This window comes from Bos indicus, chromosome 19, assembly GCF_029378745.1.
Source record: "Bos indicus isolate NIAB-ARS_2022 breed Sahiwal x Tharparkar chromosome 19, NIAB-ARS_B.indTharparkar_mat_pri_1.0, whole genome shotgun sequence".
Lineage (NCBI taxonomy): Eukaryota > Metazoa > Chordata > Mammalia > Artiodactyla > Bovidae > Bos > Bos indicus.
Genome location: NC_091778.1, coordinates 21,850,270 through 21,871,199, shown reverse-complemented (window position 1 = coordinate 21,871,199; position 20,930 = coordinate 21,850,270). Strand labels below are relative to the sequence as shown.

Below are 20,930 nucleotides of genomic sequence, written 5' to 3'. Positions count from 1 at the left end.
AATAATGAGCATCAAGGAACCTGTAAATACAGAACACCTCAGGAATTTTTGTTGCAAATGTGGTATTATTGTACTTTAGAAGGGAAAATGTGGTTGGGTTAATGTTCTTGTAATGATGTTAACCAGGAAAAGGCTTATCTTTGGACTTCTTAAAATTAGCTCTTCTGAGATCCAGAAATTTGTAGATAACAGCTTTAATGACTCTTGCAGCTCCTCCTAATTGTTTGAAACTAATAGCGTTAGAAATTGTATTCATGTGATAACTGAGTGCCATGACTAGAAATCCTTTCTTGATATATCTTTTCTTTCCCCCCAGATTAGATTGGTTGCAATTCTCTCTCCTTAGACCTCCTAGGAGATGGGAATTTTCCTGCCAATCTTTTTCCCCGCCCCCATCCATACACATCAAACAAAAAGTAATAATTTTAGATCTGTACACATTCTTTAGCCCCAGGGAGCCATTATGTTGTACATTAACTATAATTCATGTTTAAAAAAATCCATGTTCAGCTGTATCTGATCTTTACGAGCTCCAATTTCATTTTTCTTTAACTATGGTTGATTGCTGATAGGTTACAGAATACAAAAAAATTATAGAATACAGACCATCCAGTTATACAGAATAAAAGCCACTTTTTTGTCTTTTCAGAATGGTAGTTAGCTGGCCATGGAAGAGCATTTATTCTCAGTGTTAGTTACAGGTCATTCCTATTACTCGGTACAGTCCTTTGGTTCTTTCGCTGTAATAGTCATCTACTCCTCAAGACTTAAATATCCCTTCTGTGAAGCTTTCTCTATGCTTTGAGGTAGTTTTCCTTGTCCTCTGTCTATACTGTCACTATAGTTTCTTCATATACATACTTATTCTAAGATACTAAAGTAGGCATGTTATAAATAATCACATTTGAGTTGAGCAGATAAGGGTTGAATGCTATTAATAAATAGGCATGCATTGGCATTTTGACCTTTGGGCTTAAATATGAGTAGGTTGGGTTCGGAGGAGAGAACTACTTAAATATAGCAAAGAGTTAAGTAAAATTTTAATAAGGCATTTTAAGATCTAGTTTGATTAAATTTGATAATGCTTCCTTCAAAAGTGCCAGGCACCTTGTTGAAGGATGTTGGGTTGTTTTTAATAACAGTGAGTTTTGTTTTGTTTTTCATCATTTACCTATAGCATGCATCTGCAAATGTTTGCTGTTTGTGCAGATACAATTTAATCTTGGTGGTTTGATTTCAGGTAATAATTTACTTTCTGTAATCAACGTTTCAGACCATCTCAATGACACTCTAAACAATTAAAGGAAAATATGAGTGTTTTGTCTGGGTTTCTTAGAACTGTGTTATTTCAACCCTACCTCCAGCCCAGCAATAGTCAGTCTAGGTTTCTTAGCTTTAAAGTGAAAAGCTCAGCTTTAAACTTTCCTCTGCAAAATTTAGTATTTAAAAATAATTCTTTTTTTTTCTTCTTTGCAGAAATGGAATCTGTTTGGAATTTGCAGAAGCAAGGTAAGAATGGTTAGGTTACCTGAAATGTTAGTACTAATCACTAGTTACAATACATTATTTTTGGGTGGGAATAATATGAATAGTGGCCCACCAAATAACTAGACTTTGTATTTTAAAGTTGTTTAATAATAACTACAACCAAAGGATAATAGCTGCCATACCAGGACTGCTAAAGACAGGGTAATACTGTAAGTGAAAAGAATGTATGTGAGTGTAGTTTTTACCTGCTGTGTAAAGAATGTGAATATTTTTCCTCCCTGAATATAAAGATAAGAAGACCAAAAATATTTTTTAATCTAGAAAACCAACATAAATGTTTCCACTTACGGTCAATCTTTATCTGTGTTGGAGTTCTCAAAAAACTGAAATTGGTTGTCCTAATTACTGAGTGCCTTCTGTCCAAATATAATAAAATATATTTGCTGTGGGATACCTGAAATAGAAGTGAGTTTTAGTTTAGAGAGTTAGTCACTGAAACTGATAGGTTAATATTGATAGGTTTTGGCTTTCAGAGCTCTGTAACTAAATTGGATCCCACTTTCCATATACTTTGCTGGGTAAAATAAGTGAATTGCAGACAGATGTGAAAGTCCTAGATTTTCAGAACTTGAGAGACATGAGAAATTCGATTTTCTTATTACAAATTAGAAAACTGAGGCACAGAGAGGTTACTATGTAAGCTATGTAAACTAGAGTGTAAACTAAAGTGTCCAGACTACAAAGTAAGTTTCCCTGATTTTCCAACATTGCTCTTTCTTATTCTTAGTCCAGATATTTTTTGTCTAACACAGCTGTGGCCTGAAAATAACTAACAAGTTCTTATTTTGTGTTGCTCTCTGTGTGCCTTTTTATTTAAACACGTAGTCTATAAAATATACTCTGCAAAAGTAAACCTACCTGTTTTTCGCTTTAAAATGGTTATTAACTATTAAGAATGAATATTATCTTCATAGCAAGTTGCTAGTGGATGTCCCTTGGAGTTCTAGAAAGGATATTGTTTCTGGACAAAATTAGATTGATTCTTAGCCTGAGGTGAGCTTGAGTTTTTTGATACTGTTTTCAGGCCTTTATACTTTTCTGTTAGATAGCAAGTTTTATTGGTTTCCTATTTTTTTACTAAAGCATGTGTATGATTAAAAGTTCTTAGGATAGATAGATGTGGTATGCAATGCAATCTTTGCTCTCCAGAAGAGGGGGGCATACAGACAAATAATGGAAATTTAAAATAACGCTGGAATGTTTGGCCAAACACATTCTGACTGTTTTATACTCGAGCCCAGGATATCCACAGGTTTTTGCTGTTGCTGAGAATAAAGTCTGGAGGTACTGTGGGAAATTAGAAGGAAGAAATAAGTCATAATTAAAACTGAAGTGATAGTTCTGCCAGACTTGTTAACCTGAAGTTTTTGGTGTTAGGTGTTAACTTGAACAGTTCTTTACTAGATAATCCTCACTGCTTAAAATAAATTTTGACTTCATTTTGCCAGGAACAAAAGAAAATAAATCTGAGTTTTTATTTAAAGTATTGGATTATTGACGACTTAAATTTTGTCTGCTTTTTTCAAATGTGCTGCTTTTATAGTCAGTAGAAGCACATTGTCCTGGTTAACTGAACTCAACCCTCTAATATATGGTCTTCCTCACTGGCAAGAGGACCTTGTTCCTGGGAATCCATTGAAATGGGTTGAGGAAAAGTGGGTCACGTGTATGTTAATACAAAGAGGAAATGGTCTTTAAATTGTGTTTTCATAAAAGAGGGCAGTTTACATGATGGTTATTGGGATTTATTTTTTGAACATGGGAATTTCAGACTTTGTTTTTATTTATGTGTTTATGTTTTAACCTTCCCTCCAGATCCCAAAAGGATAATCACTTACAATGAAGCCATGGATAGTCCAGATCAATGAAGGACCAGACTGCCTATTTGTAACCTTTCTGCAGCATTAGAGCCACCGTTCATGGGGGACACAAGGCTTTTATGCTCCTAGATCTTCAACGCAGCAGAGGAACCATAAGTAGAATCACAGGATAATATATACAAATATATATATATATACATTATATATATATAGTTATTTAAAAAAAGGCAACTGAAAGTAATTAGACTTCTTAAGGAAACAAATTTATTTCAAGAGACTACACATGGTTATTTAATCTCCGGTACTGAATAGTTTTGTTTTGTTTTGTTTTTAGTTTTTGTTTTTAAGTGTGAATGCAAGTGATTAATGAATATGGACTTATTAACAAGCGTGGTTCTAAAGTTCCTGCTGTCATCACCTTGGGCAACAAATGACCCACTGGAAAGGCAAATCCACTTTAAAAGATCTCTGTATCTTGTTCTGTGACTAAAGTGATACACTAATCACGGGGAACCCAGAATGATTCAACATTTTCCCCCACTCCTCCCTTGATCTTTTGGTTATACTTTGAACCCTGCGAGAATGCTGGATAAAATGCCTTGAAGTTTGCAGGGGTCTTTTTTTTTTTTTTTAGTGAATATGATTTGCATGTCTTGCCAGGAATAAGCAGCCTCTGTGGGGTGTTGGGAAATATTTTCTTTGTTTTCTTTTATTTTTTGTGGGGTGGGGGGATAGGGGAGGGCATTGAAGTTCTACAGTTCTGAAGTAGTTGGTGGTACATAGTTTCACTTGGCTTTGGTTACCTATTGGACTTTAATAAGTAAAAACTTTATGAGTGTCATTTAAACAAAAGTTACAGAACAAACAATTGGCTTTAGATATTTAATCTGGAAAAATCCTCCTGTGCCCATGTTCTAACGTAACTGTGTAAGTGGGAGCAAAAATGTATTCTGCTTTTCAACTGTAGGTGCTCCAGACTTGCTCTCTGTCACTAACACTAAATGTGCTATTTTTCTTGTTTTTCATCAAACATCTGAAGAGAAACTTCTGTACCTTTCTGTAAATTCTTTTTAATTTCTCAGAAATCTAAAAGGGGAAGAAAAAAGTCCATGAAAACTAAAACTTCATGTTTTTAGCCAGTGAGGAGGTAATAAACCCTGCCTATAGAAGGTGTGTTTTCATGCAAACTATACTTCTGAGCTTATTAGCTTCTAATTATATCTTAATAAATATATTTTATTACTAGAGCAAATGGGTTTTTTTTAAGGAAAATAATGTGAAATTCTGGAAATTTTCTTTTGGGCAGAGAAGAGCATCAGCCCTGTCTTATCACATTACCATCCTGTTGCACTGCAGCTTGTATATAGCATGCTAAAATAAATTTTTTTGTGTGTGCAGAAACTAAGGGTCCAATATAAGGTTGGGTGATGTCAGTGGCATAAAAACAAGTTCTCTGGCCTGACATAGCATCGCGTCTCACACACACACAAACACAGAAATTAGTATATCCATGTATGTCAAATACAGGTTAAAATAGCAGGGTATTTATACAGAGAGATGTAGTCTTCTAATAAAAGTAGACTGGATCCCCAGGGTTATTTGGGGAGGAAGTAGCTACTTTTTGCTCAGCCCTTTTGCTTAAGAAATGTCCAGTTTTGAGCGACTGTAGTATGGATGAGTTTTCATGTTTTGTTTGATTATTTGAGGCTTTTAACAAGTAGTTTGTGAAAGAAGCTGTTGGACTCAGCATAGAGTAGAGAAAATATCTTTATAGTCTGGATTTCTGCCCTGCTTAGATTTTAAAAGTATAAGCATGGATTGCCAATTCCACTTGATGTAAACAAAACTTTTATACATAATATATATATATATAAGATAACTTATTGTATCAGTCCAGGTTCAGAAACTTGTGGTAGGCCAGTTCCAGATAGTTTCATTTCACCTGTAAACTGTATCACTTTTACGGATATTGTAATTTTCAAATGTATAATATGTTTACAGATGTGCCCTGCATTTAGTCTGCCTTGTTCTATTTTGATTTTTGTTGAGTCTCCTGCCTGCTTGCCAAAAGCTAGGATGCTTCAGGCCCATGTACAATTGAAAGCAGAGGCATCCTTGAGCTTTAAAGCATTGAACAAACTGGAAAATGCATCATACCACATAACTGAAGTGAAAGAAGTCTGTGTTTTGTGTTTTTTTTTTTTTTTTTTTAATAAAAATTTTCAAAAGGTTAAAAAAAAAAGATACAAGGTTGATTAAAGAAAAAAAAAAAAGGCTCCAGTTTGTTTTACAGGTTTTAAAGTTCTGCTGTGTGTTCAATTGCCTTGTGTAACCACTTGTCGCCTTAGGGCCAGATTCTCTCCCTCTCTTCTCGTCCTCATTCCCCGCCGCCCCCCACCCCTTTTTTTAAAACATCCATTTTGCTTGCCTGGTATTTGAAAGCTCTTCTGTCTCACAACTCACAAGAAACTTTCTGGGTTTGTGGTATACAGAGGTTGAACGAATATATATTTTGAAAGGAATTAGAAAAACAGCCCTCATCTGAATTTTTAATTTAGAAGCAATGTTTATCTTCAAAATATCTTTGACAAGCTGTTGTTGCTTTCCTACTTCCCTTCCGTATCCCTCAGGCCTCTCTGTTTAGAGAAGCCAAAAAGAGAATGTCTCCCTTGTCTGTTTGTCCAAAGGTTTTTGAGTCTCCCTTCTAAATGAAACAACGCAACATTTCACTTTGATTTCCCCCACTGAAATTTCCTTCACTATATGGTTAGAGGTATAGAGTTAGGGATGTCTCTTTACCTTCTGGAACCCTAGTGCCCCATCATATTAACTGTCAGTATTTTGGGGGCATTGGGTTAATGGACTTACTTGCCTAGGTACAAGCAGGACTTTGGGATATATCTCCTTTGTGCTGTTTGGTAACACTTAACTCTACTTGTCGCAATCTTTCTTCTTAGGTCCTCACACAATTCCTTACAGAGCACTTATTAAAAAAAAAATCTTAAAGAGTTGATCTGTTTCCTGATTATTTTATGTAAGCTTCTAAACTTCAGCTGTGATTAATTTAGCACATTTAAATAACGTTGATGTGTTATTGTTCGGTATAAAGAATTTTTCTTCAACTCAGAGTATTAGTACTGTAGCATAAACCAAATACAGTCTAGAGGGGATTTTTAACATCCCTCCATTATAAAGACTGAAAAGGTGTGTGTCTGTGTGTTTGTTGAGTGCTTGTGTGTGTGTGAGAGAAGGAAATATTAAAAATTAGTAAGTGAATGTGTGTAAGACATTATATTAGTATTCAGAGAATGAACTTGTATTTATTTTGTGCCATTTGTTTTCATTACACAGAATAAAGTCAGGTGGTTTTAATCCTTAAAAGGGTAGTATTTGAAAAATGGCACTAAGAATGAAATCATGACCTATTTTTTTAATAGCTATGAAGATACTAATTATGGGTGAAGATTTCTTTTTAAATCTGCCTTGATTGTAGGTGTCTGCGTCACATACCACTCTCGTAGATGTCTTGAATAATTCCCCTTCCCCTCAAAAGACAGGGTGTATTTATCTTTCTCTTCGTTCACCCCACTTTAATGAACTGAAGTTAATTCCATAGCCTTTACTCTGACTTTAGTAATGAGCTTTCACATACAGTGTATTTACAGCATCTATAGTTAGCACTTCCTCCTCTACTTTCTAGGAGGGGATAGACAATAACTAGGAATTTGTTAATGCCAGTTTGTTTTTTCTTGAAATAAATGGCTGGAGAGTTTTAGAATTTTGCTGTTTTCCTTAATCATCTGCTTTCCTAATCACAGAATCTTGGCAAAAACTTTATAAAGGAAAAAAAAGTGCTGCATTGTTTTTTCAAATAACAGTTTCTAGGGGAAATACAGCAAACCTCAATTATGAGTGTTGTCCACAAGACAAAATGTGTTTCTTCAACAAAACATTACATAGCAGCAGTAGTTTCGTGCTTGGTTGTTAGGCTTGTTGCTAACCCAACTGAAGGCATCTAATGGTTTATTTTATGCTGTAAACTTTTTAAAATACAAAAAAGCCATTTAGTGTGAAATTTGTGATGTACCAAATGGCCACAGTCAAGGAAATTGGGAAGAGAACATTGTTTGATTTTAAACTCCTCTAAGGAGGAAGTCATCGTTTCAAGACTTTCTTCCTCAAGTTCTAGAAATAGATTAAAAGTCCACAGTTTCCAAGGATTATGAGTATAGTTCTATCGCTGGGCCATATTCTCAAATAACACATGATCCCTCTTGTGTACCTGTGCTAACTGTGTACAACAGACTACAGTGGAACAAATACATGTTATGATCAGGTTCGTTAATGCTGCAGCAGTTGTAGATTCTGATCACGCAGTGTCTTTCAGTAGTCCTACCCATAATTTTACTGTTGAATTTTTAAAAGGGTAGAATTTGCTCATCTTCCCCCCCACCCAAAGTGTTAACTTGTTTAAGGGGAGGGGCCAGAGGATAAGACTAGGAGAAAAGCTGCTTTATGTTTGCAGAGACGCATTAGGTTATTAGTTCTTAATAAAGATGTTACTTTCATTAACTAATTGACAGAGCACCAGGATTCTTTTATAGTGAGAAAGTTGGGCTTCTGCTTCTAATTATCTTAAAATGTTTTTTTAAAATATATACATCAATCTGTTCAGATGTGTGAGAACAAGGACCACCATGGGTTGGTTTAAAGAAGGATGAGTCAGTCATTGGCTTCATTCAAAAGCAAAATTCACATCACTCAAGTTAACTGGGTTTTAATTAAATTCCACACCATTCTGCTACTCAAGAAGGAGCTTACAAATAGAAGTTTTAAATTGTCTGCACAACAAAAACACCCAGTGAAGTATGAATGGTATGTTGCTTTTGCATTACTGGGAGAGTCAAATAGCAATTCCGGGCTAGAAATGTATGAAACAGCCGTCCCTCACAAATGGGATTGCTGATTCGTACTTCCCTATCAAGTTTTATGTCCAGAGTTCTAAAGCCATTTTATAATACCGCAGTATCCCTTTTCTACAGCCTTATTAAAATAGCTGCAAACATTTATTTTCCAATCCAGTTTCACTTTGATTGCACATTGAAATTTTATTCTAAAGACCAACAAACCAACTTGAGGTAAATTATAGCTTTCCATATGTCCTCTCCTCAGGTGCTAAACTAGGCTCCAAAAATGGATTCTGCTTTAGTAATGTCTGCTTTATCCTTAAATATTACTTTTGCTAGGTGTAAAGATTTGGTGTTAACAAAAGTGGTTTTAATATGTAAATATGAATGAATGCCTTTAGTTTGCCCCTGTTTGTCTTATTAATCTGTTTCATTTATCCTCCATGGAGGAAAATCCTTTCATGATACTGAATACATTTCATTAGGTATTGTTGCATTTTAGGATGAAAATACAACTATTTTCTGTCTTGGAATAATCCTGCTGCTGCTATGAGAAACTGAAAAATCAAGAATGTGATGCACTTTTTACGTGACTATATACCATACCTTTATAGGTTGCTTTGATTACCTTTCCTGTAGCACAGCCACTAGCAAAAGTGATTGGATTTTAAAATTCCCTTTGGGAGATCCGTACAAAAAGTTTTTTATGGTATTGCCCTGTGAAGGATATTAACTTAGGAAAATACAAATTCTGTTAGTATTACACATTTTGGCCTTAAAATGTCTTCTACTACTGAAAATCTTTTAATTTTGCTTCTATTATTCCCTCTGCCTCAAAAAGAGAAGTTGGGAAGAATGGCTTAAAGGAAATAGTAGTACTGGTTTGTTGCTGATATTTTAGAAAGAAATCAATTGTCTACTATATATACTGGGGAGTTTGTTTGTATACAAAGGAGAAGTAACATTGCCCCAAGCCAATCTGATTTAGTTTAGTCAAATCAAAACCAACTATTCTGCTTCTCTAGGTATTTTTACTTAGCGAAGATAAACTTACGCTACTTGACATGAGGAAAAGTCATTTCTCAAGCACATACTTGAAGGAGATTGAACCCAATTATGATGGAAGAAAAACACCAAATGGGGTGGAGGAATATGAGAAAGATACGTGGTCCAAAGCTATCTGATTATATTTTGATGTTGCCAATATTGCAAAGCCAAAATTTTAATTTGCTTATTTAATATATTTGTTGGCCAGAGATCTATTTTTATATCAATGTGCCTTGCATGTATATTTTAAAAAAACAATAAAATTGGAAAGGCCATGTTACAATGCCTGAGATAGTTGATGGTTCTTAACCACCTCACTAATTTTTATGCAGTATGAGATGTTCATTCTATTGCCCAACTGGTGCTCTCTGTTTCAAGTTATAGATCTTGTCACAAACTGGAACTGTTTTATAAACTGGTGATTTAAGTTACTGTTTTGGTTGTTCCTTTTTCTTTTTTCGTTTTGTTCTTAGTCTGTTAGTGGCTGTTCTGTAGTGGGAAATAGTAAAAAGATTCTTCCCTTCCCTCCCCGCTCAGCACCTTCTTCAAGTAATGTGATGACACCACTTGTGTGCTTTGAAAAAAGTTTCAGCTTGCTGTTTCCTTTAGTGTTATAAAGTGTTATAAAAAGCATTGTTTGCAAAATCTAGGGAGATGAGTCCACTTTAATTTGGAATTCTTTGTGAGCTATGATCCAAGTTATTGGCTCTTCCCAACTTAAAAATTTTTTATTGTTAAAGCACCTTGCTTAGAAAATTTTAAATATTTATGTCTGCAACAATTGTCTCAAAATAATGAACTGTGCAATTCTTGTCATTAAAAAAAAGAAAAGATCTGAACTCTCCCTACTGTGGCTTGTTAGTTTCTCTGTATTTTCTGCCAGTGTAAATGTGAAAAGCTTTGCTTGCATTACGTTTTAGAAATGCATTTTGCACACTCGAATTTTGCTGAAGCTCCATGAAAAGGTTAGATCTAAGTAGATGAATAAAGCTATGCACATGTTTTGAAAGTTTAATTTGTGTGTCATTACCAAAAGTGACCTATCCTTATTATTTTGCTGCTCTTAGCTTTACCATCTGTAGAAACATGGCTCAAAGTTAGAGTTCTGGGCTAGTTCATCATTGGAACTAGAAGAGAAAAATTGGCACCTATTTTAATAACATAGTTTTAAAATGAGAGCTTGACTCGTGTCTGCTAAAGGGCTTTTTTTTTTTTTTTTTTTTAAACAGGGCAGTTTTATCAGCTTTACAAACTGTTGAATACTCCAATGAAATTTTGGTTTATTTGATCAAATAGAAATGAAAAGTGGTTGAAACTGAAATGAAGGAAGGACCTTTACCACATGGAGTTTTGTGACAATTTTATGTGTTAAACCTGGTTTAAAGGTAGGATGAGCTTTTTACCTTTGCTTTAGCATAAATTTTGGTTTACTGAATGATTGACTTGAGATTTAGAATCATTCAGTTGTTTAAAGATCAAAGCACAAGTTAAAGATAATGTGTATCTCTTTAAAACTGCCCAAGCTGATTAGAACAAGTTTAGAAATTGAGCTGATCTGATTTCATTGCTGCAGTCTGCATGTACTAAATAGCTTTACTTCACATGTTGTGTACTTAAAGGATTGTGTAGATGTACTGGCCAGGTTTTGTCAAATCATCTTTTAAAAGATTGTTTTGTATTTTCTTCCGGACCTTCGTAGAAGAGGCTAATATGTTTAAGTAGAGATAATACTAATGATATTTTCCCCTTGCTCCTAGATATAAAAGAAATATTTCCGTTTTATGTTTTTCCTATGTATAGAAGAGGATTACCTTCTCTATCATCAAATGTGCTCTTAATGTATGTTGTTGACTGAAAACACAGCAAGCCCGCCCTTCTGTGTCTTCCCTGGAAGTGACAGTTAAAAATGAAGTCTACTAGTCAGAATGCAAAAGGTGGCCCTTAATGCATGGCCTTAAAAGGCATGAATGCAGGAGTATAGCATCATCTTTGATGGTTATGGCTACTCCTCAGCATCTGTCAGGAGTTCACATGTTCAGTCTTGGAATGTATTGGAGGAGCGAAGTAATTTCTGTGTCTTGTGTGCGTTAGCACTTAGGAGCTGTTACCTCTTAATCTGGGGGAAGGGACAATTAGTGGGCTATAATTATGTGAGAGGATTTTTCCCTTCTGTCTCCCAATTTAAAAAATGTCCTTTCAGTGTTTGTTTTGCCCAGTCAAAAAGATAGGCCTTTTCTAGATATAAGAGCAGTGGCCAGAGATTTCCTCTTTTGCTAAATGCTTAGGTATTTGCCATAGCTGTTTTTGATGTCATGGATTCTGAGGAAGTGTCAGTTACGTGATGATCTTCCTTTATTGATGTCTTACTTCATGTTCAGTGTTTCAAAAATATAAATTACAAGCACTCTACATCCATACCCAGATTGACTTATTTTATCAGAAAAAAAAAAAAACTTGAGAAATTTGTAGATCAAATTAAGAGACAATAAGTGTACATTGTTGAATAAAAAATTTTAAAGTTTCCAAGGTGTTTGTGTTATCATCTTTTGTGTGCTTTAATTCAAAAAAATGTACTGAGCACTAAGGTAAGATTGTGACATTGGTAATATTTTTTAAATGGGTCAAATGTACAAATAATTTAAGGCTTAAATATAGCATAGTCATAAGTTCCTAATCAGGTTATTAAGGTGCTTAGAATTTGCATATGTATGGAAAAATCACCTCTGTGAGAACAGCTATGCTGTGTTTTGTCATGACACTGAGCCTTATGTTCTTACAGTTGAAATAAGCCTAAATTGAGCTAAACAGTGTGACAATTTGAGAAGCTTCCTAAGTTTGTTTAGCAGTGATCTGTCACAGGTGAAAAAATAGCAGTGCTAACATCAGTGTTAGAATGGGAGTAAGGAGAAAAAGAGAAAAGATGCAAAAACAATTACCAAAAGTGTGTCTGTCACTGTATAGACTGATAGATGTGGGTTATATGCTGTAATGTTTTTTGAAATAGAGGATCATCGTCCTTGGTGTGGTAATGACTTACTTGCAAGGACACCAAAGGGAACTTTGGGTTTTATGGAAGCTTGTCTTTAAAGATTCTTAGCCATGTAAATGTGATTTCTATAAAGCATTCAGTCTACAAAGTTGTTGGGGTTTTTTTTTTAATGACATTTATTGTGGATTTCAGCAGCTAACATTTGGAAGCAATATCAGCAGAACATATATTTTATTCTAGATTGTTTAGGAAGGTCTCATGCTTGAGGAATTCTTACTTGGAGCTTTTAATCCACTACTGTTGGATACGGCGAATGGATTGAATCTGGGAAGTCTGGGCATGAGAACCCCACTCTCTCCAGTGTTTGTAGTCTCCTCCATGATGGTCACATTCCAAGATATACTGATAGCCACGGTACCCAGGATACTGGTAGCAAACCCAGCTGGAAAACCCAGAGGATATCAAGTTATTAAAACTAGTTAGAGACCTGGTAAACATCCCCCAAACCTGAGCCTCTGGTTTCCCTAACACAATAGTATGGAATGCTTTTAGGCTTAAAAATTAATAGCAATCCTAAATATTATCAGGCAGCATGTATGAACAGGTGCCTACAACCAGCTGGAAGTTGTGGAAAAGGGGTATGAGAGTAGTCAACGTAAGTCCTTCGGTAGTGAAATGTTTGGGGGAGAAAAAACTGAGGTTAATGATAGTGGTACCAAAAACTTGAGATTCAGAGTTCTAATAGCTAGAATGTGACGGTCATACCAATGGGACATCAATGTGTGAATTCAGGTAATACACGACCATTGATACATTAATATTCATAAGGTTTACAACTGCAAGAGTTTGAAATGTGCTCCAACCCTGTTTTTTGCACTTACGCTCCACATTGTATCTTCATGGAGCCAACTTCGTTGTTGGGCCAACCCATGGCTTGCAAGGAGGGGTAGTCATCACAGATTTCCCATTGGCGTCCAATGAAATTTTCTTTCTCAAAAATTGTAATCTTAGACTCCTTATGATTCTGTAATACAGAAGTTTTTTTTCAGTTTAGCACCAGTGTTGAGGCTTGTCATAATTCTTTACCACATTTGTCAAACTCAAAATGCCCCTGGTTTACAGAAGAAAGTGCATGTAAAAATACTTCATGCAATACAGAGATTTTAAAAACTACCTGTAATCCTGTATAATCCAGTTTAATACTATGACATTAAAAATGTACAAAAAAAAAAAAAGTACAAATAACTGGTATCGTTTGGAACCACAAGAGACCAGTGAAAGAGAATATGACAGCAGGAAAAAAATAGTTGAGACAGCCGACCAAGGATTAATACTAATGTGGAAAAGGTTCTACAAGTTGAGAGGAAAAGTAAGTCTGTGTGTGTGTTGGGGGTGGGGTGGGTACACGCACACAGCATTGGAAAAAATGTGTCTGGTAGGGGACATGAGGACTACACACAGCATTGAAAAGGCAGAGACTGACCTTTATGAAGTTCAGAAACAGGCAAAATTAGCCCTAGTGATAGTGGAAAGGAGCAGTTGGAGAGGGACACCAGGTAATTTTATGAGGCAATGGAATTGTATATCTGATCAGGGTATTAGGTGGGTATGGATATTTTTCAAAACTCATATAAGAATATACAGTTAGAATTTGTGTATTTTACTATGTGTAAAGTATACATTTGAGGGGGGCAGAAATCGGGAGTTAAAATGAAAACACGTCCAGATAGGGAAATACTTTTTAGTTCTAGAGCTGTTTAGCATCTCCACTGCTTGGATTTTGGTAGGACTTTAAGATGAGATCGTTAACTAAAATCATGAGAAAAATCACATGATACAGATGAGTATTTGAAAAGGTTTCAGCCCAGCCTTATTCCCAATATAGGGATCATTTTTCAGCACACCCCTGAAGATCACCCTGCTTGTGCTTGAGTTCTCCACAGAGGAGAAGCGTCCCATTCTGATGCATAATTGAGTAATGCTTAGTGTATGACTTCCCTGGTGGCTCAGACCGTAAAGCGTCTGCCTACAATGCGGGAGACCCGGGTTCAATCCCTGGGTTGGGAACATCTGGAGAAAGAAATGGCAACCCACTCCAGTATTCTTGCCTGGAAAATCCCATGGATGGAGCAGCCTGGTAGACTACAGTCCATGCGGTCGCAAAGAGTCGGACACGACTGAGCGACTTCACTTTAGTGTTAGAAACAAAGTTACGAATCAAAGATAAGAGGTACTGGAAGTCTTGCCTATTTCTTCAGTCATCCCACATACTAAAGGGTTACTTCACCTTTTCCCTGTTTCTAGGTAAAGTAGTATATAGATTGAAATTTAACTGTTCAAGGATTTACTACATGCCAAGTGCTCTAATTATCCTACTGCACTTTTGAAGATCTGAAATCTGCTTCCTGCCACCTCTAAGAAGGCCCTTGGTTGTTTAGTCGCTAAGTTGTATCCAGCTCTTTGTGACTCCATGGACTGTAGCCCACCAGGCTCCTCTGTCCATGGGATTTTCCCAGGCAGGAACCCTGGAATGGGCTGCCATTTCCTTCTCCAGAGGATCTTCCCAACACAGGGCCTGCGTTGACAGGCGAATTCTTTACTGACTGAGCCCCCAGGAAGGCCCACACTTTTGGCTTAATGAAAATATCTAGGAGAGAAAAAAATAAAATGGCAGACTTGTGTTTTTCTCTTTATACTTTTATCTTCTTCCTACCACATTTCAGCATGACCAACTGATGGGAAATAAGTCAGTCCATATGCACCCTCTCTTATCCATCCCCCACACGCACAGAAATGAAAATCTCAAGGACTCACAGCTGAACAGATGGGGCGGAAGGACATGAGGCGCTCAATGTGATAGGCATTACTCCCGCTCCAGGCATCCCAGCGAGGGTACTCTCCTCTCTCCAGGACAAACTGTTGCCCACAGAAGCTGGTATGCTCATAACCAACCCAGCTGCCAAAGACAAGTAATGGTGTTTGTTCATGGTGTCCAGAGCTTACATGGCCGCAGGGAGAAAGCATCTTTGTTTTAGATGGTAACAGTGGGTGAAATAGCCAGTTCCGACAGAGCCATACAAAGTCATACATTTATCACAAGAGGTGGGGAATGAGCTGGCAGCTGCACTGTGTGGGTTTGTAAATATATTTGTTTTGGGATTGTCTACTGAAGAGGTCTACTTCACTGGCTTGAGTAATGAGTACTGGCAATGTCATTCTGAAATTATATTTCCTTTCTCCTCAAGGTGCTATATTCTCTACTTAGAGCTCCAGGTTCAAGATCTAGTGACTAGGGCATTCAGTTCAGTTCAGTCACTCGGTCGTGTCCATCTCTTTGTGACCCCAGACTATGGCATTGGCTCCAGCCAAACCTATTGGCTTCTTTCTAAGGAAGCAAAGAGATGAATAAGCAGCATATGGATGACTTAAATCTCTTGTTTCCTTATCACTTCATGGGTTCTTTCTCCTGCAGACCTCTATATGCCTGATTTATTTATTTTGCCTTATTTATTAAAACAGCTCAAATTGACCTTTTTCAACTAGGTCTTAGTTACTGATGACACCTTAAAGTATTTCACTTTGAGGGTTGAAGAGCTCTAAGTTGGGGGTGAGCAACTTGTAGAAGCCTATCTACATACACAGCCAGTTCTGCCTAGACCTAGCCTTTGTGTTTTCAGGCGCAGTGAAATGTTTTCAGATGATCAAGGACTCAACTAACCTGCCAAGAGCAGGAAAACAAAGCAAGAGAGGGTCTTCCTTGCCAAGGAAACTAATCACCACCAAGAAACTCCTGAAAGACTAGCTAGAAACTAATATGACTCTCTGGAGTTGAGTTCCTTTGTATATAGAGAAATTAGCTCACAGTGTCTGCTCTGGGACATGTAGAAAGGGAGTTAGCTGTGAAGAGGCTGTAGCTTGATAGTTTCGTCTCTATTTTATGTAGGCAAGAAAAACTCAAGGGGCCTGTGGCTTGTTTTGAGAGAACCCCAGGCAGAAGCCTATGGGCTCCAGAAGCACAGAACTGGTAATGTTCACTCCCTCACTCCATGATGTGTATTTCTTTAATCTCCCCCAGATCCAATTCCAAGCCATGAAGAATCTCATGTTCCTTCTAGCTTTGAGTTACTGAATTGCACATGTAAAATTTTTTTTGAGATTACTTAGGTATGGATGCTTCTCTCCCAGAAATGATTAGAGTCTGGGGGAAGATCTTTCTTCTCTGATCTCCCATCTTTATGGTTCCATGTATGAAGGGATCAGAAATAGGAGGCCTGAGATTCTGCTGAGGTTGATACTCACGCGCCACATTCCACCTTGAGAGACCGGACGTTGTCAAAACTGCGCTCAGAGACATTTGGGCAGGAGCTGGTGAATTCCATTCTCTTGCCCTGGAAGTTCTCCTGGTCATAGATGGTAATCTGAAATGGGATTAAATGGGAGAATAGAGCTAGAATGTGGTCCATCAGGAAGAACAGAGGCCCAGGCCAACATCTTAACCCATGTCTGACCCAGTGTTTTTCATCACTAGCTGTAGCCCAGGAGGCCTGATGAGGTCTCTTCCAGTGTAGACAGGGTAAGAAGGGGTTTGAAGTAATATCACTGGTTGGAATTGTTCACAGGCCCATAGGGATGAGGTGTGGGGCCAGGTTTCTGATAGTAATCGTCTGCTGGGCATGATAGCTGGCCCTGTGGACATAACCAAGGATTTGTGGACTCATTCCAACATGCTTTCTGCATAAGTGTGGCCCAAAAGCCAGGATTCTGGAAGCTCCAAGGGCTCCCTCTGAATTAACTTTTAGCTTATTCAGCCATACCTGCTATAGAAACCTAATGTGTAAAGCGAGAGTTGTGATAAACCCCTATCATACCCTGAACTAGAAATTGACTCTTGAACCTGGCTAGAGGACAGCTCCCAAAACTGTGAACCAGACTTAGAGTTGATCCACTGAGGAGGTTAAGGGTGCTGAGGGAAACAGTGGCTGAGGATCAGCCACTTCAAGCAGTGGTTACAGTCAGCCTCAAGTTGGGGTCAGAAGGAGACCATGATCCAATCATTGATTTGGGATCCGATGGCAAGTCTCTCCTCATTTCTGGGCCCTCAGTTTCTCCACATCATAATCCACTTGGGCTGCTCTATTTTAAGATAACTTTAGCAGGAGGAGAGTTGACCTAGAAAACTAGATAACATCTCCCACCCAACAAGGGTTTCCAGGATCATCCTTCTGTCCAAATGGGAGCATCCTGAGAGAGCCTTCCTGAGACAGCATCTAGACTTTGGCTGGACCCTTCCTTTACAAACTGATGTTTTACTGGCTGGTCACTGTCCCATGGAAAAGCATAGCTCTGGGTCCTACTCTGAGGTTGTATCACACCCCCTGCCCTGATGGATTCCTCAATTTTTCCACGTGATGGAGACGGGCTTACCTTCCATGGCCCCACAGACCCCGGCATGGGGTTAGTTTGAGCCATCTTGGTGGTTGGAAGGGATTCTGGAAGACAGAACACACACCAGTGTCATGGCCTCTGGGGTGAGGGATGAGGGGCACGAGTGAAAGTAAAAGAGGCTTGAAGTCCAATAAACAGACTTTGGTGCAGACTCTGCCTCTCACTAGCTGAGCCTCAGTCGTTTTGCATCAGTAAAACTTCAATGTGCAGAGGTATTATAAGGATGAGAAGCAATGATGCAGATAAAGCACTGCACAGATACTAGGACCACTTAATAAACATGGCTCTCACTCACTTGCCTGCCTCCAGGCACCCGCTATAGCCTTGCCTCATTCTCACATACCCCAATATAAACCCTTTGGCAACCACCTGGTCCAGACCCCTCATATCACCAAGGCGTGGTCTCACTCTTATCTGGCTCTGCCTAGCCCTCATACTGACCAGCTGTCCACAGCCATGCTCCCATCCCCTCCCTGCCTCTCTGTCTTCTAGACCTACCCAGCCTCGATCTTGCTTCCCGAGACTTTGCTGCTTTCCCCAGCCTATGGCAACTTGCTTTCTTTCCTCCTTCCCAGCACTCATCACAGCACTGATCCGTGTTCCTATTGAATATGTCCTGGGTGAACATCTCAGGAGCAGGGACTGGGTCTCCAGAGTGATTGATGGAGGACCACACTGAACCCATGTTGGGATGGTGAGGGTTGGAGGAGTGGGACAGGTGGCACTGAAAGACTTATTGAAGGAAAGTGAGGAAGAAAAGAGGATGATAATAATAGCTAACACTTAACCATGGCTCAGGGTTTCCCTGGTGGCTCAGATGGTAAAGAATCCATGTGCCATGCAGGAGACTTGGGTTTGGTCTCTGGGTCGGGAAGATCCCCTGGAGAAGGGAATGGTTACCACTCCAGTATTCTTGCCTGGAAAATTCCATGGCCAGAGGAGCCCGGTGGGCTATAGTCCTTGGGGTCCCAAAGAGTTGGACACGACTGAGCAACTAACACACACACAACCATGGCTCACTCTGTGCCAGGTCTTATTCTTTATGTGTTACCTGCCTGAATACATTTAATCTTCACAATGAACCTATGAGTAAGCCCTGTCATTATCCCCATTTTACAGATGAGGATATTGAGGCTCATAGAGGCAAGGTAGACAGAAAAGATGATAGGAAGAGTAAAGGAAGGAAGGACAGTGAGGAGGGGACAAGGAGAGAGGGAAGAAAGGCAGACACATATGCATCAATTTTCTTAATTCAAAACAGCCATTCATGGCTTTTCCCTCTGACTGGTATTGGCCCAGAGACGAATGCATGTAAACTCTGTGATGTATCTTTCCATTCTGAACCTCTGAACAAGCATTTTCTACCTCTGCCCCCTCCCCAATTTCCCTCTGTGCCTTAGAAGCCTGTCATTTCTGGGGCTCCCAAGTCCCCTCCCAGCCATGGTGGCTAGGGCAGTGGTTATGGTCATGTAAGTGACTCCTTTGGGGTGGCAAGAGAAGTCTGCTTCCCCCCAGAGTTCCCCAATCTTCTCCAGCCATCCTGAGAGGCTCTGACCACAAGGCAGGAAGATGGGGCCCCAGTCCTGGGCAGGGGGAGGAAAGGAAAGGCCAGAGCACCCCTTGGGGCCTTACTCACCCAGCTCCTGCTGCACAGTCTGGGTCTCCATCTGGTGCCGCTTCCTCGGTGGCTCCTGCTTTTTATAGCCCTGCGGCCAGCGGCCTCTGGCCCTGTCAGCACTCTGCTTTCCCTTGGCTTTTGTTCCCCCTGATCCCGGAGCTTTGGTGGCTCAGCCTGCTGGGCGGGCATCCCCCAGGGCTTTGTTTAAACCTGGGATACAGAAATCCAGGGAGGCCCCGCTGCTATGGGCCAGGCTGTCAGTGCGGGCCCTGCTGCCGTGGACTTGCTCTCAGAGCAGATGGGATGTGAGGACAGGTCTGCATGAGTTCTTGTCCTCCGCTCTTCTCCAGGTTCCTCTCGCCACCCCAGGACCTTCCTAAGACCTCGTGTCATATCAACACATCAAAATGCACCTCCCTTCCCATACGGGGTATACATTTGTTGTCGATGTTTAAAAATTAAGGATTATGACGATTCTGAACTCTATTTTTTAACAAGTGGTTCACAAAAAAAAAAAAAAAGAAAATAGCTCACTGTGTGCTCAGAAATCTTTATTATGTCATATTTATATGTATTGGGTTGAAAAAAATTTTTGAGTTTTTCCATAAGATGGTACAGAAAAACCCAGATGAAGCTTTTGCCCAACCCAATATAACTATGTAAGAGTTGAATTCAATTATGTAGTCACCTAGTAGACATGAAGTTCCCTATAGCTGTGCTATATTAATATTTATTCATTTTGATTTTGCAATTTTCTTTTTAAAATTTGGAGCCAAAAAGTATTTTTTTTTTTTGGTGTTTGTTTTAATATTGATATACTGGTTTCGGCCCTTAGCAGTCTCTCAAACCCAAGATACACTAACAGGTAAAATGATTGCTCCCTGGAAGTTCAGGGCTCCTGGTGAGAGTAGTGTGGGGTAATTGGAGGGCCTGCCCAGAAGGAGGGGAGGGTGTCTTGTTCAGGCCTCGTAGCTGCTGTGAGGAGCAGGAAGATGCCGTGGGTGAGGAGAGCTCTGAGCCTGGCGGATGTGAGTTCCAATCCTAAACCCCCTGGGTGGGTGACCAGGCAAGTCATTCAGCCTTCTTTCAACACCGCCCCCCTCCTTCCAAAAAAAGGAGACTATCTGCCTGACACATTGTACGCTTATTATTACGTATCACCCTACTCTCTTTCTGGTGATGGATACTATAAAAAATCTCAGCAGCTTGCAAAGAGGAAGGAACTCTTCCTAGTAAAGTTCTCTTAATCCCTCTGCGAATCTCTCCAACCTGTGACTTGGGTTTGTCTGACCCCTCTTTTCTCAGAACCAAAAATCCATTTGCAGATTTAACAGAACATTCCCAGTGGACAGGTCTGACACTAACACAATGTGCCACCCTAGGATGTTTCTGCCGCGTGACTAACTGGTGGCATCTGGATCAGTGGCTGGCAAAGGACAGAGTGGCCTTGAGTATCGTAGCAGGTACTGGCTGGCTGGTGGCTGTGCAAGGGCTCAAGGTACCAGCTGTTCATGGCTGGAGGTTCTTCCTCAACTTCCCTTTGCTTCCTCCTCAGA

At 39.0% G+C, this 20,930-nt stretch overlaps 2 protein-coding genes across 3 annotated transcripts in view; one reads left to right on the top strand and one right to left on the bottom strand.

The window, feature by feature from the left end:
• The window catches only part of NUFIP2 (nuclear FMR1 interacting protein 2), a 28,093-nt gene extending 16,245 nt beyond the window's left edge, over nt 1-11,848 (top strand). Inside the window, exons 3-5 of one of the 2 annotated variants that reach the window (XR_011561945.1) lie at nt 1,477-1,509; nt 3,364-10,707; nt 11,080-11,848. Coding sequence is in view for 1 of the 2 variants with exons in the window: in XM_019980988.2 (XP_019836547.1) it covers nt 1,477-1,509; nt 3,364-3,416 (86 nt within the window). In the remaining variant the exon portion in view is untranslated. Of the gene's footprint in view, nt 1-1,476; nt 1,510-3,363 lie in introns of both variants that reach the window. The other variant, XM_019980988.2, reaches the window with a different exon arrangement.
• A 584-nt stretch (nt 11,849-12,432) lies between these two features.
• Nucleotides 12,433-18,077, bottom strand: CRYBA1 (crystallin beta A1). The gene is made up of 5 exons (XM_019980989.2): nt 17,736-18,077; nt 16,611-16,729; nt 15,126-15,267; nt 13,193-13,335; nt 12,433-12,753 (listed from the first exon to the last, which is right to left on the bottom strand). Exons 1-5 carry the CDS (start codon nt 17,778-17,780, stop codon nt 12,606-12,608), a joined length of 597 nt encoding a protein of 198 aa, XP_019836548.2. The 5' UTR covers nt 17,781-18,077; the 3' UTR covers nt 12,433-12,605.
• Nucleotides 18,078-20,930: the final 2,853 nt, after the last annotated feature.

Excerpts from the sequence above, each read along its gene's own strand:
- CRYBA1 (XM_019980989.2), bottom strand. The coding sequence starts at position 17,780 with ATGGCTCAAACTAACCCCATGCCGGGGTCTGTGGGGCCATGGAAG. Across the intron at positions 15,268-16,610 it reads CTCAAGGTGGAATGTGGCGC|CTGGGTTGGTTATGAGCATA; the intron begins GTGAGTATCAAC and ends TGTCTTTGGCAG. Across the intron at positions 12,754-13,192 it reads ATGAAGATACAATGTGGAGC|CTGGGTTTGCTACCAGTATC; the intron begins GTAAGTGCAAAA and ends TGGGTTTTCCAG.